The sequence below is a fragment of the Podarcis melisellensis genome (genome assembly GCF_964234715.1).
Source record: "Podarcis melisellensis genome assembly, chromosome: 6".
Lineage (NCBI taxonomy): Eukaryota > Metazoa > Chordata > Lepidosauria > Squamata > Lacertidae > Podarcis > Podarcis melisellensis.
In genome coordinates, this window is record NC_138538.1 from 54546340 (window position 1) to 54562388 (window position 16049).

A 16049-nucleotide genomic window follows, 5' to 3' on the forward strand; every position below is an offset into this window, starting at 1 on the left:
TTGTCAAGAAAGCAGAAATAGTTGAGCTGAATAGTCTCTTTAGCACTATATTGATTTCTACCCATTGTTTGATTGGGTAACTATATCACAAAATTTGGTTAAGTGTGAATTTCAAGGGATGGTTGTGTTTTGGTTCTCATATTGTTTTGGAAAGCGCAGTTTTGATAGATTCACCTTTAAATGTGACCTGAACCAAATTTGTTCCGATCCCTACTTTGCAGACAGCTTATATAATTTGTGTTCTTGCTGGATGGATTGTGGAGGGATTTAGGGCAGATCTTGAAAAGGCTCCGGCTGCGTGCATTCCCAGAGATCCTTCTTGTTTTTTAAAAGACATTTCAACAAACTTTCCAGACCCATGATTCTAACTAAATAGTACATCCACGTATCTATATATCCCTCCCACATCTGGAATAGAGCATAGATGTTATAAGAAAACGGCAGAAAATTGAATGACGGTCAGTAATTGTGCCATCTAGAGTGACCACTGAAAATGAGCCTTAAAAAGTGGCTTTATAAATATAGAAGCTTCAATATACGCGGGAGGGAATCAAAGAATTGTAGAGTTGGAAAGGATCACGAGGGTCATCTAGTCCAACCCCCTGCAATGTGGGAATCCTAAGATTAAAAGTTTAATGCACTACCTACTGAGCCCCTCCCTGCAACACTTCATTTTGGATCCTTCCAGCAGGACGTTAACACACACAAATTCACTGGGCAGTAGTGAGCGCTCTATGCCAGCATAAAGGTATTTGGATTGCTCTCTCTGAAAAACAGCTCCCACTGTACTTTTCTATGCCTTGTAACTCTGTGGGCAAGAGGGGCTGATCATGGTTCGGGAAGGGAGGGCTAAATCTTCCCTCCTTTTGGAAATGACCGTCACACCTGGTATCTATTTTTTTTTTTAATGCAGTTGCTAACCACACTTAGTAAATAAATGTGTGTTTTGGCCTTCATTTTAGGATTTGTCAAACTACTACTCTAGGCTCTTCTTTCCAGTTGTGATGTATTGGTCAAACTGCATGTTAGCGCTTAATACATAGTGTGCAGCTACATTGCTTGTTTGTCCTTAACTGCATGCTCAGGGGGCTTTGTTATTGGGATTGCAGCATGTGGGGAGAGGAGGTTTATCCCTGTCTTCCGGTGCCGCAAAACACACAGACGCTGCATGGCTACAAAGCTTAGAAAATAATTCCCACCTCTCTTTGGAGTGAAACATTTTATTTGCAGCTGTCTCCTGAGTCCTTTCTCTTTGCTGTCTCTGCAGCTGAACTACAGTGCGGTCTTCTGACCTACCCCGCTCTTATTTGAAGCCCTGTTTATTATCTGCATCCTTTAATATGATCTACACAACTACCCAGTTACCACTGTGTTTAAATTCCACAGTTATGTCCCCCCCCCCCATTTCAAGTAAGTGAAGGGAGCAGCAAGAAACATTCACGCAGCTCTGCGTGCTGCTGCTGCTTCCACCACTTTATCAGACACTGTCCTGCACATTCTAGAACCCTGACTTTCCAGGGTACTGAAACAAACAGGGAACCCCAATGAGTATAGGAAGCTATGCAATTGAGACATTCACCCTCCACAAGTTGGATGGTGACCAGTATGGCCAAAAGAGACAGAGCTACTGCCTCCTTCCCTTTTCCTGTAGTAACTTAACACTTAAGCCAGGCATAGGCAAACTCAGGTCCGCCAGATGTTTGGGACTACAATTCCCATCATCCCTGACCACTAGTCCTGTTAGCTAGGGATGATGGGAATTGTAGTCCCAAACATCTGGAGGGCCTGAGTTTGCCTATGCCTGACTTTAACCATTACAATTATCTTGTTATGTGAATAGGAAGGTGCTTACCCACCATAAACAAAATTTGTCCATTTTGCTTTCTCCCGGTTTCCTGTTTTTCCAGTGTTCAACTTGTCTTGGTAAACGAGAAAAGGAAGAGTACCATGAGGCTAGTAACATTGAATGTAAAAGAGGCATTAGCTGCTTCGTATAATTATTAGAATATTAGACTTAGAGGACAGCTTCCAAGAAAGTTAAAGCTCAGGTTGCTTGGGTATTGAAGTTTTCATTCTCCAAGTCTTACATCTGATGTATTTGTGCATGTCACCTGAATGAGTACTTTCCATTCCCCCCCCCTTTCACTCCTTGCGGTCTTATATGTGTCACATATAGGGATGCGGGTGGCGCTGTGGTCTAAACCACAGAGCCTAGGACTTGCCGATCAGAAGGTCGGCGGTTCGAATCCCCGCGACAGGGTGAGCTCCTGTTGTTCAGTCCCTGCTCCTGACCACCTAGCAGTTTGAAAGCATGTCAAAGTGCAAGTAGACTTTGGCGGGAAGGTAAACGGCATTTATGTGCACTGCTCTGGTTTGCCAGAAGCAGTTCTGTCATTCTGGCCACATGACCCAGAAGCTGTCTGCGGACAAACGCTGGCTCCCTCGGCCTATAGAGCGAGATGAGCACCGCAACCCCAGAGTCGCCCGCGACTGGACCTAACAGTCAGGGGTACCATTACCTTTATGATCCACATATTTTGAAGACAGTACAATGGCAACAAGTAGTTTTACTATATACAGATGAATGCATGAAATTATGTTCACAAACACAGGTTATATAGAAACACTAGGACTTTAAAAAATAGCATGAATTATTTAGGCTATGAAATTTTGAGTGGCACCTGTGTTGGTATGGTATAGTTAAAATAAAAAAGAACCTTTGCCTCCTTAGACAATGTTATTGTGACATCGGTTTTTGTGAATTACAACACACTTTATCAGATCCATGCCATGTAATCCTACATTCACACAAGTGCTGAGAAAAAGTGAAAAAGTCTGTATATAGTAGAGCCAGAAAGTCATTACAGTTAGGGGATAACAGTAGGTGTTTGCTATATTGCTATGACGAATCTAATTTTTTCAAGGTAAAATCAAACTCATAGTACCCTGGCAATATTCTTACATTGGTGGTGGTGGTGAGTAGCCAGGCTCATTTGTTTTATTGCCAGAATAAATATAGTGAGTACTTTGCTGCTAATACGCCTTACCAGTATGTTTTTAATTCTCCTTTTGCTCCCCAATCCTTCCTCACAATACATGGCCTAGTACATTTTTGTGCTTATCTGCAAGATCATGTGAGATTAGAGGAAGAAAATCCAGTGAGTAGGCCGTTACGGGATCACTGCAGGCAGTCTTTCATATGTCTGATGCCTGACTAAATATTGGGATTTTTTGATTACATCCCACAAAGGAATAGAACTGATGGCTGTATTTTGTATGTAAGCCTCTTTAAAAAAATTGTAATCACTGCAGAAACAAAATAGGAATTAACTTGATAAAAATAAACATGTTTTTGACAAGCTATGTTTATGTTTATTGCAGCTAGTTTTATGCATACACAGGTGTTTTTAAAATGCTGAAGTTAGGCTGACTTCCAAACCTTTGCTACCTAATGGCCCCTCAACCCAACTCTTATAATCTGTTTCACATGCAGATATGCCCATTTCCAGCATATGAGGACTTGTTGACTGGGGTAATAATATTGTGCAAGTATTACAAGAGGAATAGCCAATATGTCTTTGACATCCACCTACAACCTTGCATGGGGAAATAAAAGAAGAGAGCAGTAGCTCTTTCCCCAAAACAATTTGGGATGAGGTGTAAGTAAGGAAATGTTATCGTCACAAACCCATTGTGGATAAGTGTACATTTGCCACATCACAGGCTTTGCTGATGACGAATGATAGCTGATGGGGCTTGAAGACACTGTGTCTCAGTATCCTATGCCTCTGTAGAGTTTTGTGAAAGACTCAATGTTCCCTGAACCTAAAATTTGAAAACCACTGTCATACACTATAACCAGTCCCTCTAATTGTTTGTTCCCTTTTTATCACAATTCTTTTTAACATTTATATTTATATGCACTGGGATACTTTAGAAAATAAGTTATATCTGACTCCTAAATATTGAAATGTGGTTTTAAATTCTTTGCAGTGTAAACATGTGTAACATGTTTATCTTCTTCTAATGAAGTTTGTGGAGGCAAATATTAGTTTTCTCTGATATTTTCTTTGTTGACTCATCTGTTTTTAGAAGTGGAGAAAATACATTCATCTATCAGTTGCCTTTTTGAGAGATAGGTGTTGCTTGTCATGTTACTGACTTAAACCCCCTCCATACATGCTGTTGTGTGAATGTAATACAGCAATTTATGGATAAGCTAGACTTTAAATACTTTGTTTTAGACAAACGTGAAAAGCTTCACAAAGTTGTTGGGTTTGTATATTCGAGTATTATAGTGTGCTGGAAAGCTTAATCTCTTTATACTCTGTGTGGAATTGCTAGCAGTACAAGGAATGGGTTGGCAAAATGGCTTTTTGTAAGATGAAAAATACATATTTTCAAACTGGAGCTGGTGGAAATAGGAAACAATATTGACAAATTAAACAGACCTCTATATATAAATCATACATTGTATGTTGACTGCAGTTATTAAGATGAATATTAAATCATTCTTTCACCGAAATGTGTTGTATTTTGCTAAAGCATTATTAGAATTCTGCATAATATTTTAATATGTATTGACTGGCATCAGCTGGATGTTTTTCCAGTTTGAGGGGCAGTTAGAACTGAGTTGAAAATAGCATGATGTTGAGAATGGGTTCACTAAGCAGATGTTTCGTTAGTTATTCTGTAATGCAATCAGGGCAGATCCTGCCAGTTTAGTATGAATACATAAAGAGAAAATATCTCTCTGTAGAAAGCCTCATCTGTTTCTAACCATTAAAGCAAAACAACACTGAACCTGTACATACTAGGTTCGTTCAGATTGTGCTGGATACAGTAAATCATTTTATACACCCACAGCCCAAAGGGGTAAATTTACAAAGCTGATGTGTGGGAGGCTGCACATTAATCTGCCTATCTTCAGTCACTGTTTTTATTCCTGCATTTAAGGACCTTATCCTTGCATGTGTTTTAAAATTATTTCCAGCTTTCCTTTTGTTCTCAACATTTTTTCTACTTCTCAGTTTCTATAGTAAGAGCAGGTAGAATCAAGTGAGAAGGTTATTTTAAACAAGCTGTCGGAACTCAAAAGGTTGAAAACAGTCTGTTAACCAAGTGTGTGATGTAAAGGTCTTTGTGGGATTTGTGCTTTTAAGCTTGTCCACATATGATCTAGGATTGGGGTGAGTAGTGTGGCAGCCACGTTTGCCGATAACAGTAAATTGTTCGAGGTCATTAAAACAAAAAAGATGGGTGGCAAAATAACAAGTGCAGTTCAGTGTAAGCAAGTGTGAAGTGATGCGTGTTGGGACAAAAAGGTCTTAATTTCTCTTAAAACTCATGAGAAACTCGGTGACTGACCAGGTACAAGACCTTGGGGTCATGGTGCAGAGTCGACCTGTGTGTGGCAGCTTTGAAAAAGCACTAATCCCTGGTGCAACTGCGTTTGGAAGACGGTGAATGGTTCTGGTTCCTCACCTCAAAAAGGATATTGTAGATTTGGGAAAAGTTCAGAAAAGGGCAGCCAGAATTATTCAGGGGATTGAGCAACTCCTCTATGAAGAAAGGTTATAGCCCTTAGTTTAGAGGAACGGCATTTAAGAGGTGACATGGCTGGAGTTTATAAAATTATGGCATGGAGAAGATGGGTCGAGAGGAGTTTTTTTTTCTTCCTCTTTCATAGTACCAGAACTTAGGACATCCAGTAATGTTGGAAAGCTCAGGACAGACAAAGGAAAATGCTTCTTCATGAAGCACATAAACTATGGAACTCGTTCCCACATTTAATGGCCAACTTGGATGGTTTTAAATCAGGATTAGACATATTCATGGAGGACTATGGTTATTCAGAAGCACTGTCGGAGGCAGTGCTTCTGAATAACACTTGCTGAGAATAACACTTGCTGAGAATGGGCAGAGTGCTGTTGTGTTTTTGTCTGCTTTCAGGCATCTGTTTTTGGCCACTGTTAGAACAGGATGCTTGACTAGATGGGCCACTGGTCTGATCAGCAGGCTATTAGTATGTTTAAAACATAATACATTATTTAACCACGTGTTGTTTAACTCCTAGGTTTCCTATGCCCGTCCAAGTTCGGCATCAATCAGAGATGCTAATCTGTATGTCAGCGGCCTTCCAAAAACGATGACCCAGAAAGAGCTAGAGCAGCTTTTCTCGCAATATGGGCGCATCATCACCTCAAGAATTCTGGTTGATCAAGTCACAGGTTGAAAAACGTTTTATTTATAAGCACATTTCTAAACTTGAATTTGTTTGGAAGGTCCTTCATTTGCTGTTTTAATTAAAGCTCTCAAGTGCTTTCGCTCTACTTTTTCTACACAGGAATATATATAAAGGAAATTGCATATTTAGATTTGCTGACAAAGGGAGGGGAGGTTGATAATCAGCTGTAATTTCCAAATGGTGGCTTGGGGACAAATCAGTAATTTGGGGAAGTCTTGTAAATGTGTGATCAGTTGGAATGGGGGCAGGGAATTCTGGTTCAGGCTGAAATAAACATGGTTTCATCAGAAAAACATTTGGACAAATACGATATTCCACATTTATAAGAGGGAAAACAGCCATATGTTTACAACTCTATATCAATTTTTAAACTTCTTTTTTTTACCTAACTGTGTATAGGACCATAAATGTTCGTATATAGGTGGAGTTATTAAGGCTGTATCTTTGTAAACAGCACAGAGATTACATAATTAAATAGTGTATGAATTATTTAAATTAAATAAAAGGGTTGCAATCGCAATAGGTTTCTTTAAAGCCCAACTTAATGCATGCAAAGAAATAGAGGAAAACAACAGAATGGAAAAAAACAGAGATCTGTTCAAGAAAATTGGAGATATGAAAGGAACATTTCGTACAAAGATTTCCATAATAAAGGACCTAACAGAAGCAGAAGACATCAAGAAGAGGTGGTGAGAATACACAGAGGAATTATACCAGAAAGAAATGGATGTCTCGTACACCCCAGGTAGTGTGGTTGCTGACCTTGAGCCAGACATCCTGGAGAGTGAAGTCAAATGGGCCTTAGAAAGCACTGCTAATAACAAGGCTAGTGGAAGTGATGATATTCCAGCTGAACTATTTAAAATTTTAAAAGATGATGCTGTTAAGGTGCTACGCTCATTATGCCAGCAAGTTTGGAAAACTCAGCAGTGGCCAGAGGATTGGAGAAGATCAGTCTACATCCCAATCCCAAAGAAGGGCAATACCAAAGAATGCTCCAACTACCGCACAATTGCACTCAAGTGCTGACCAAATTGCAAACATGTGCTGGATTATGGAGAAAGCTAGAGAGTTCCAGAAAAACATCTACTTCTACTTCATTGACTACGCAAAAGCCTTTGACTGTGTCGACCACAGCAAACTATAGCAAGTTCTCAAAGAAATGGGAGTGCCTGATCACCTCATCTGTCTCCTGAGAAATCTCTATGTGGGACAAGAAGCTACAGTTAGAACTGGATATGGAACAACTGATGGGCTCAAGTATGACAAGGCTGTATATTGTCTCCCTGCTTATTTAACTTATATGCAGAATTCATCATGCGAAAGGCTGGACTGGATGAATCCCAAGCCGGAATCAAAATTGCCGGAAGAAATATCAACAACCTCAGATATCCTGATGACACAACCTTGATGGCAGAAAGTGAGGAGCAATTAAATAACCTTTTAATGAGGGTGAAAGAGGAGAGCGCAAAATATGGTCTGAAGCTCAACATCAAAAAAACTAAGATCATGGCCACTGGTCCCATCACCTCCTGGTAAATAGAAGGGGAAGAAATGGAGGCAGTGAGAGATTTTACTTTCTTGGGTTCCATGATCACTGCAGATGGTGACAGCAGTCATGAAATTAAAAGACGCCTGCTCCTTGGGAGAAAGGCGATGGCAAACCTAGACAGCATTTTTTAAAGCAGAGACATCACCTTGCCGACAAAGGTCTGTATAGTTAAATACACTGACTGACTCCAAGCTTGAGGCTGGGACCATAACCTAATGCTGAACCAGGGGCTTTGTCAACCGGTAAATATGTGCTGGGGGTGGAGGGAGAAGATTGCTCCAGTGGCTGTATCTGTCAGAAATGCCAGCCGTGTTGTACCTTTTTATTTATTTATTTATATAATACATCACCTCCTGGCACATAAAAAGGGGAAGAAATGGAGGCAATGAGAGATGTTACTTTCTTGGACTCCATGACAACTGCAGGTGGTGACAGCAGTCACGAAAGACACCTGCTTTTTGGGAGAAAAGTGATGACAAACCTAGACAGAATCTTAAAATGCAGACAGATCACCTTGCCAACAAAGGTACGTATAGTTAAAGCTGTGGTTTTCCCAGTAGTGATGTATGGAAGTGAGAGCTGGACCATAGAATTGATGCTTTTGAATTATGGTGCTGGAGGAGACTCTTGAGAGTCCCATGGACTGCAAGAAGATCAAACCTCTCCATTCTGAAGGAAATCAGCCCTGAGTGCTCCCTGGAAGGACAGATCCTGAAGCTGAGGCTCCAGTACTTTGGCCACCTCATGAGAAGAGAAGACTCCCTGGAAAAGACCCTGATGTTGGGAAAGATGGAGGGCACAAGGAGAAGGGGACGACAGAGGGCAAGAGGGTTGGACAGTGTTCTCGAAGCTACGAACATGAGTTTGACCAAACTGGGGGAGGCAGTGGAAGACAGGAGTGCCTGGCATGCTCTGGTCCATGGGGTCCCGAAGAGTCGGACACAACTAAACAACAACAGTGTATGCAACACTTGATTTCCTGTGGTGTTACATAACTTCCTGTGGCCTTGTGTAGTAGGTTCTTGAAACTTTCCCCCCTTTCTTCTTCTGGTTATTTAAATGCAATATTCTTTTCCCAGGTGTCTCTCGTGGTGTAGGATTTATCCGTTTTGATAAGAGAATAGAGGCAGAAGAAGCCATAAAGGGACTAAATGGCCAGAAGCCTAGTGGTGCTACAGAACCGATTACTGTGAAGTTTGCTAATAACCCCAGTCAGAAAACAAGCCAAGCCCTCCTTTCCCAGCTGTACCAGTCTCCCAACAGACGCTATCCGGGACCTCTCCACCACCAAGCTCAGAGATTCAGGTAACATTCTCCAAATAATTTATTTTATTGTTGTGTACCAAGTTACAGGTTACTTTTCAGTATCTTATGACTGGGAGTTTGGTGGGCCATCTTTTTGCAGGTTCCTGAGTTGACAGAACTGTGGTTTGACCAGATTTTGTGAGGCAGAGGAATGATAGGACGATCATGTAAAGAAGAAAGGGAATATGTGTGAATTATTACCCCACATAAAAATGAGAAACAGAATTCATTTTTCATTTATACATGGTGCATTTATACAAAAAGATACAAAAGATTAACATAGCAGTAGGGTAATTAAAAATAAAAGCCCCAGTCGAGGGAACTAGAGATACAGTAAAAAAAAAAAACTATATACTTGTTGCCATGTGCCCCAGGATATGATTAGCTTGCAGCAATCCCTTGTTAAGCAAAAGGTGCAGGAAGCAGGTTATATACTAGATCTTTTCCTCTGGCAATCAAAGTTGACAGTACTGATCACCTGTTAGATGTCTCTAACACAGTATAGTTGCCCTGCTTATGAACTACTGTTGTGGGGACTTTCCCTATTCATGGCAACCTTTTGCGTAAACTTGTTTCTACATTTGGATTGGTTTCCCTAGAGAAAGCATTAGTACCTATTGACATTGCTTTTAAAGTGCTCAGATAAAGTGCAAAGAACACACAGCTTTATTTCAGTATCTGTTCATTGAGTATAATACATATGTAGATAGAAATAAATATAAAGTGGCCTCCCTCACACATAATACTAAACCATGGTTAGTTTAACCAAAGTGGGATGTGTTTGAGTGTCAGCCCATGGTTTTTTTTTCTGGTACCATCACAATGTGAAGCCATGGTTTGTTGTTGACTACACAAATCCTAGGTTGTTTTAACTGTGGTTCAATGTTATGTCCTCTCTCTCTCAACAGTCTTGCCTAATGATGGTTTGTTTGGCCACCTTTCCTAGATGCTTGCCGAACTGTGGCGGCAAGAGCAGCTGGAATGTAAACCCAAGTTCTAGGGAAACAAGCCATGCCTTGTTTACTTGTCAGTTGAGACAAATTGATATCTGCTTAAACTAACCAAGGTTAAAACAAAACCACAGTTTAGCATTCTGTGCAGATACAGATTTCTGAACAGAATATTCACAAATTGTTTCACATTGAAAGCATTTACAGAACACTTCCTGGTTTTTCTGATGAAGTGTGATGGATGTTACATTTTTATTTTAAAGTTAATTCTTCTGAACAATGTAGCTAATTTCAGTTCGTTATTTATTGCCAACAACCCTGACCCCTTGGGAAACAAAAACCCATTTGCCTAATACATTAATATGGAATGCTCCGTATTTTTAAAGTTGGGGAGGCCTTTATACATGCTACATTGTGACTGCCCATCATACTAAACATTGTCAACTTTGTTTAATGATCTGATCTGAAAAATGTTAGGATAATCTGCTCTGGCTTTTAGGCATCAAAAATAATTTCTCCCAACAAAAGAAAAATGTCTACAATTCACAATACTAGTACAATCCTAAACGGCTACCACCAGCGTATTTTTTATTATTATTTCTATTTACAGGTTTAATGACAATGGAAAGGTAAATAGTGGAAATCATAGCAATAGTTACAATTTCAGGCTAATATACTGTGTGCAAAACCGCAAGGGAATTCTTCTGTGATGAATCAAATTGTAAGATGGTGGAATGTTACCTTTCTTCATTACCAGCACATTTTTAAATGTCATTTGTTTATTGTGGAAGTAAAAATAGCTCTGGCTGCTGATTCATTAGACCCGCTAGATGTACAGGAGTTGATGTTACGAATTTCTTCCTTGAAAATGGAGCATTATTAATAAAAGTTCCATTGAGCAATCTTGCCATCTGTGAGACATTAACCCAGAGACCCTCCTTCTCTTTTCAGGCTGGACAATTTGCTTAATATGGCCTATGGCGTAAAGAGGTAATTAGAATTGAACAGATTGCCAGATGTCCATGTTGGCACAGATTGGTGCTATAATTTTTTTTTTAATCACTAACTTTATTTTGTTTTTAATTCTTTCCTTTTTTTCCCCCCACCAGCATGCCAAATGTTTTCTGTCTTTTCATTTGGACTTCAGTTCGTTTTCTTTAACACCATGCACAAACACACATACACAAATAGTGTGTGATTTTTGTGTGCATGTTCTACTTTTTCTTTTGTTACAGGTCTTCTAAGATGGTTTAGGTGCAACAGCTACAAGCATTCTGGTTTCCCAAGTGTATTGTTAAATGACTCTTTAAAAGTCTCACTCAATCAGAGTTTATTATAACAAAGATTTGGTGTCACTGGGCTTATAGTGTGAAATTGTCACTGAAAATGTGACTCAAACCCAGTATTGTTTAGAAATGTAAGGGAGCTGCCCAAGTTTCATAAAACGCTGTAACTGTGTGCACCTTAATCAGGCCTCTTATTTTCTTTGTTGCAGGTTTGACAAGTGTTTCCAGTAATTTGGAGCTTGTGGTTTGCCTTCTTTTAAGTTAAATTGCTTGTTCTGATTTTTATTTCATAGTGTCACTACTGGAAATTTGAAAATACTGTCCTAATGGCATGAAACTGTTACATTAGTATGACTTCTCTGTTAATAATCCACATACATCAGCATAGAGGTTAAAGGACTGTTTCTTACATTTATAATCCAAAAATGCTGTATGTATAGCCTCTCACCGTATCATGACATGGAACATATACAGCTGTGTGCACACATGTCCAATTGTGATCCATCCATGTTGAAAAAGTAGGGTGTGACAAAACAGGCCCGCCCACTCCAGTCTTTGAGATGGGGTGGGCTGCAAGGCACTCGGTGGATTTCCAAGTAGGACAGAAATTCACCAATGGGGAAGCCCCCTCTCCTTGACACCACATTTGTCACATCCACAGAAGAGAATTTGATCATTAGCATTTGCCAACATTCCTGCGAGGTGTGAATGGGGCCATTCTCCTCCAGATGGCAGACACAGGAGGGGACATGCCCAAGGAGGGAGATGCTTTGGATGTGCTTTTGCTTTTTTAAAAAATAGATTTTATTGATACATCAGAACAACAATAAAACTGGGGGGGGGATAAATAACATAAAATTTTGACTTCCTTTGATGTGAATTGATCTCTCCTAGTTAATGACATGAAAATTTCTGGGTGCAGATATTTTCTTAAAGGGACAGCATGAGGTGGGTTGGGGGCTAGCTTTTTATTACAGGGTGTAGGTATCAGAAATATAGAATGCCACCCACAGACTGCAGGTATAATATTTCATGCTGTCAATACTGTATGTACAGTGTAGGTGCAGCCACACACACGCAATATTTCTGGATTGTAGCTTTGAACCAGCACTTGGTCTGCCTTATGAAATCAAACAGGGTGGGGCAGCCATGCTCCCCATCATTTAGAGATTTTCAGCTGTTTTATACATTCCCCACTCCTGGCAGGGTAAAAAACATTCCTACTGCACTTTAGAAGTAACAGTACCTATTTTTCCCTGCACAGATTCAGTTGAGAGTGGTCACTTCAGAACTTACCACCTGGTGCTTGAAAGGATGAACTTAAACTAGGGTGGTTAAGCAGTTTTGCTTGAATAATCTCAGTGTTAAACTTTGTTCCTTTTTACCTCCCCGCTTCCCTTGATTTCTGGGGTGGTTGTGGCGCACCAGTTACAATCGGCTTAAATTGCATGCTACTGAATACTACCTCCCCATGTGATTTCAGGTGACCATGTGATAAGTTTTTAAGCAGCTACCATATAGTTTCTGGACACTGGAATCCATCTAGATCAGGGTGCTAATGTGAACTAAAACTCCCATCATCCCTGACCATTCACCACCATGGCTGGGCCTCCCAAATACTAGAGTCCACAACAACTGGAGGGTGTCCTGCTGACTACCAGGACCTAGATATTATATCCATGTAGGACAAAGATTTGCATGAAGCAGTCTTTAGTTTTCATAACTTGTCATGTTAATGGTATAGCAAGTAATAAGTCAAGTAAATTACAGAAAACAAAAGTGCTTGCTGCCCTCTGTGGGGGTCAACAGTTGTGGTTCAGCTAAGCTAGCCCCACACAGATTTAAATATATCTATGTAAAGAGACAGAACTCGCACATGTAATACACATTCATATTGGACACAACATCTTAGACAGGATAGCAATGCTTTTTCTAGGGCCTCAGTAGTTTCAAATAAAGGTACTTGGTAATTCACTGATGCCTGTGTGAATACAATAGAATTGTAGAGTTGGAAGGGTCCCTGAGGGTCATTTTGTCTAGAAGTCTGCAATGCAGGAATCTCATCTAAAGTATCCATAACAGATGGCCATCCAACCTCAGCTTAAAAACCTCCAAGGAAGGAGAGCCCACTGCCTTCCGAAGGAGTTCGTTCCACCGTTGAACAGCTCTTACTGTCAGAAAGTTTTTCCTGTAACTTGAAGCCATTGCTTTGGGTCCCAGCCTCTGGAGCAGGAGGAAACAAGCTTGCTCCATCTGCCATGTAGCAGCCCTTTAGATACCTTTGAATCGAACCAATTAAGCTTTCATCAGCAATAAAGGTAGTAGCTACAACCTACTCAGATAAAACCATGTACTAGATCACAACATAAAGGAGACTTCCTGTGATTGCAGGGTGCAGCCAAGTTCTCCAAGGGAACCACTAATACAATTACACTCAATTTCAGTTCCTTATATTGAGCTCAGCAGCTGTTGTTTCAGAGACATTTAGTAGTGCTTTTTAAATTGAACGTTACGCCGTGTGCTGAATGTGCGCTCTTCACTGCAGAGAATTTAACAGGCTCTTTTTCTTTTCTTGGTCTTGATTTTATGTAACGTATGCTTGAAAACTGATGTGTAGATTAGCCCTCCTCTCTTTTTTTGTCTTTTGTCTTTGTTAATCCGATAGGTTTTCTCCGATCACAATTGATGGGATGACGAGCCTTGTAGGAATGAACATCCCTGGCCATACTGGGACTGGGTGGTGCATCTTTGTCTACAACTTGTCCCCTGACTCCGACGAAAGTGTCTTGTGGCAGCTCTTTGGCCCCTTTGGGGCAGTCAATAACGTCAAGGTGATTCGCGACTTCAACACCAACAAGTGCAAGGGATTTGGCTTTGTCACCATGACCAACTACGATGAAGCTGCCATGGCAATTGCCAGCCTTAACGGATATCGCTTAGGAGACAGAGTATTGCAAGTTTCCTTTAAAACCAATAAAACCCATAAATCCTGAATTTCATATCCTTAATAATTATTATAAATATATATATATATAAATATATATACGAACAAACAAACAAAAAACTTTCAAGGCTTATACTCAACCATGGACTTTTATAAGCCAGTGTTGCCTAAGTATTAAAACGTTGATATCCTGTGAACAGGAAAGGATTTTATAATGCTTAGAAAAAAAACAAAAAACCTTTGATGCATTGAATGTTCTTTCATAGCTGTCGTTGTTGAATATAATATACATAGATAACAATGTGCAGGGATTTTTACCCGGCCAGCTAGTTTTACTACCTTCCTTGAAGGTGGGTCTTTTTAAGATGACCATTCACTCATTTGAAAAATAAATAAATAAATGAAAAAAATCTAAAACCATTTTTACAGACTAATGGGATTAGCAGATTTTGCTCTCTTTTTTTTCCAAAATGTTTGATCCAATCAGATTGGTAAACCCCCAACATAAATTAAAGAGGAACAATAAAAATTGCAAAATGAAAAAAAAGAGAAACATAATTTTGCAACTTTTTTATTTTTCCTTTTTTATTTTATATCATGTGAACTAAACAGTCTTCTGTTAGGGATAGGGTAAAAGGGGGGGATACCTGATGACATAACAGTTTAAATAACATTAACAATGTTGCCAAAGAGGTGGTCTCTTTGCTGAAAATGGGTTTCAAGAAAAATCTATTTTTATAAAATATAAAGAATTTTTACAAGAGAATCTGGATTTGAGAAAAAAATATTTTGACTGGCTAATTTAGGGGAAATTGACAACTTTGTCATGTTCATACTGCACTGGTAACTTTTTAGAGATCAAGATGTGTGTTTTAAACTGGATTAAGTAGATTGTTTTTTGAAGGATGGGCTACAAACAGATGATCTTCGTATCTTTTCATAGCATGTAATAAAAATATTAAATACAGAACGGGAGAGTGTTCTTCCCAGGCACACAGTTACCCACAGTCAAAACCCAAAAGCAAGGAGATGAGTTGCAGGATGGTTTTTCTTTAAGTCATCAGTATGGGATATCAGCAGAACAAAAGTTTTGGAAAAAAATTAATTTTAATCAAAAAGTTCCTTTCTTTGAGCAGTAGGTGCTACAAAATTATTTACATATCTTAGTATCATAGTTAAATGTAATGTGTTTAGAGGGGAAAAAGTACATTTGCTTTAAATTTGTTAAGAATTTTCAGATTCACTTTCTAGCCCATACTGATATAAATTGGGCTGTGTTGGCACATTTGAAACACTCTTTACGTTGCTTGAAACACTTATTTATTTAATTGCTGATGTGACGCATATGCCAAAATCAAATATTGCTAGTTTGGCTAGTCTACTTATTTGTTTACTTAAACTATGGGAAGAAGCATATTATTGTGTCATTTTGTTGTGTGTGTATGTGTATATATAATATAAATATATATATATATATATATAAAGAAGTTATTTTTTTCCTTTTGGTTAACTTATTCTAAGTTGTAACACTTTGCTAGTTTCGTTTGTATATGTCTTAAAATGTTTTCTTAATGATACTTAAGTGGCAAGAGGTATCAAGGTAACCTGTGTAGAAATATTGTTTGATATATTGTCATGTTTGTCGTGAATATTTTATTTTTTTCTTACTGCACAGTAGAAAACAACAACAACTGGGTCTTTATTTTAATGTAATTCAGATTGGGGAAAACAGAGCTAAGGGAACAAAATGACTGAGGGAGTCCTC

General features: G+C 39.2%; 1 protein-coding gene across 7 annotated transcripts in view; it reads left to right on the forward strand.

Moving 5' to 3' along the window:
• Positions 1-14334, forward strand: part of ELAVL4 (ELAV like RNA binding protein 4) — a 93286-nt gene extending 78952 nt beyond the window's left edge. For 6 of the 7 annotated variants that reach the window (XM_081914015.1, XM_081914018.1, XM_081914014.1 and 3 more), the window contains exons 4-7: positions 6077-6230; positions 8879-9104; positions 11006-11044; positions 14006-14334. In XM_081914015.1, the coding sequence (XP_081770141.1) occupies positions 6077-6230; positions 8879-9104; positions 11006-11044; positions 14006-14333 (747 nt within the window). In that variant the 3' untranslated portion in view covers position 14334. The remainder of the gene's footprint in view (positions 1-6076; positions 6231-8878; positions 9105-11005; positions 11045-14005) is intronic. The other variant, XM_081914016.1, reaches the window with a different exon arrangement.
• The last annotated feature ends 1715 nt before the right edge of the window (positions 14335-16049 follow it).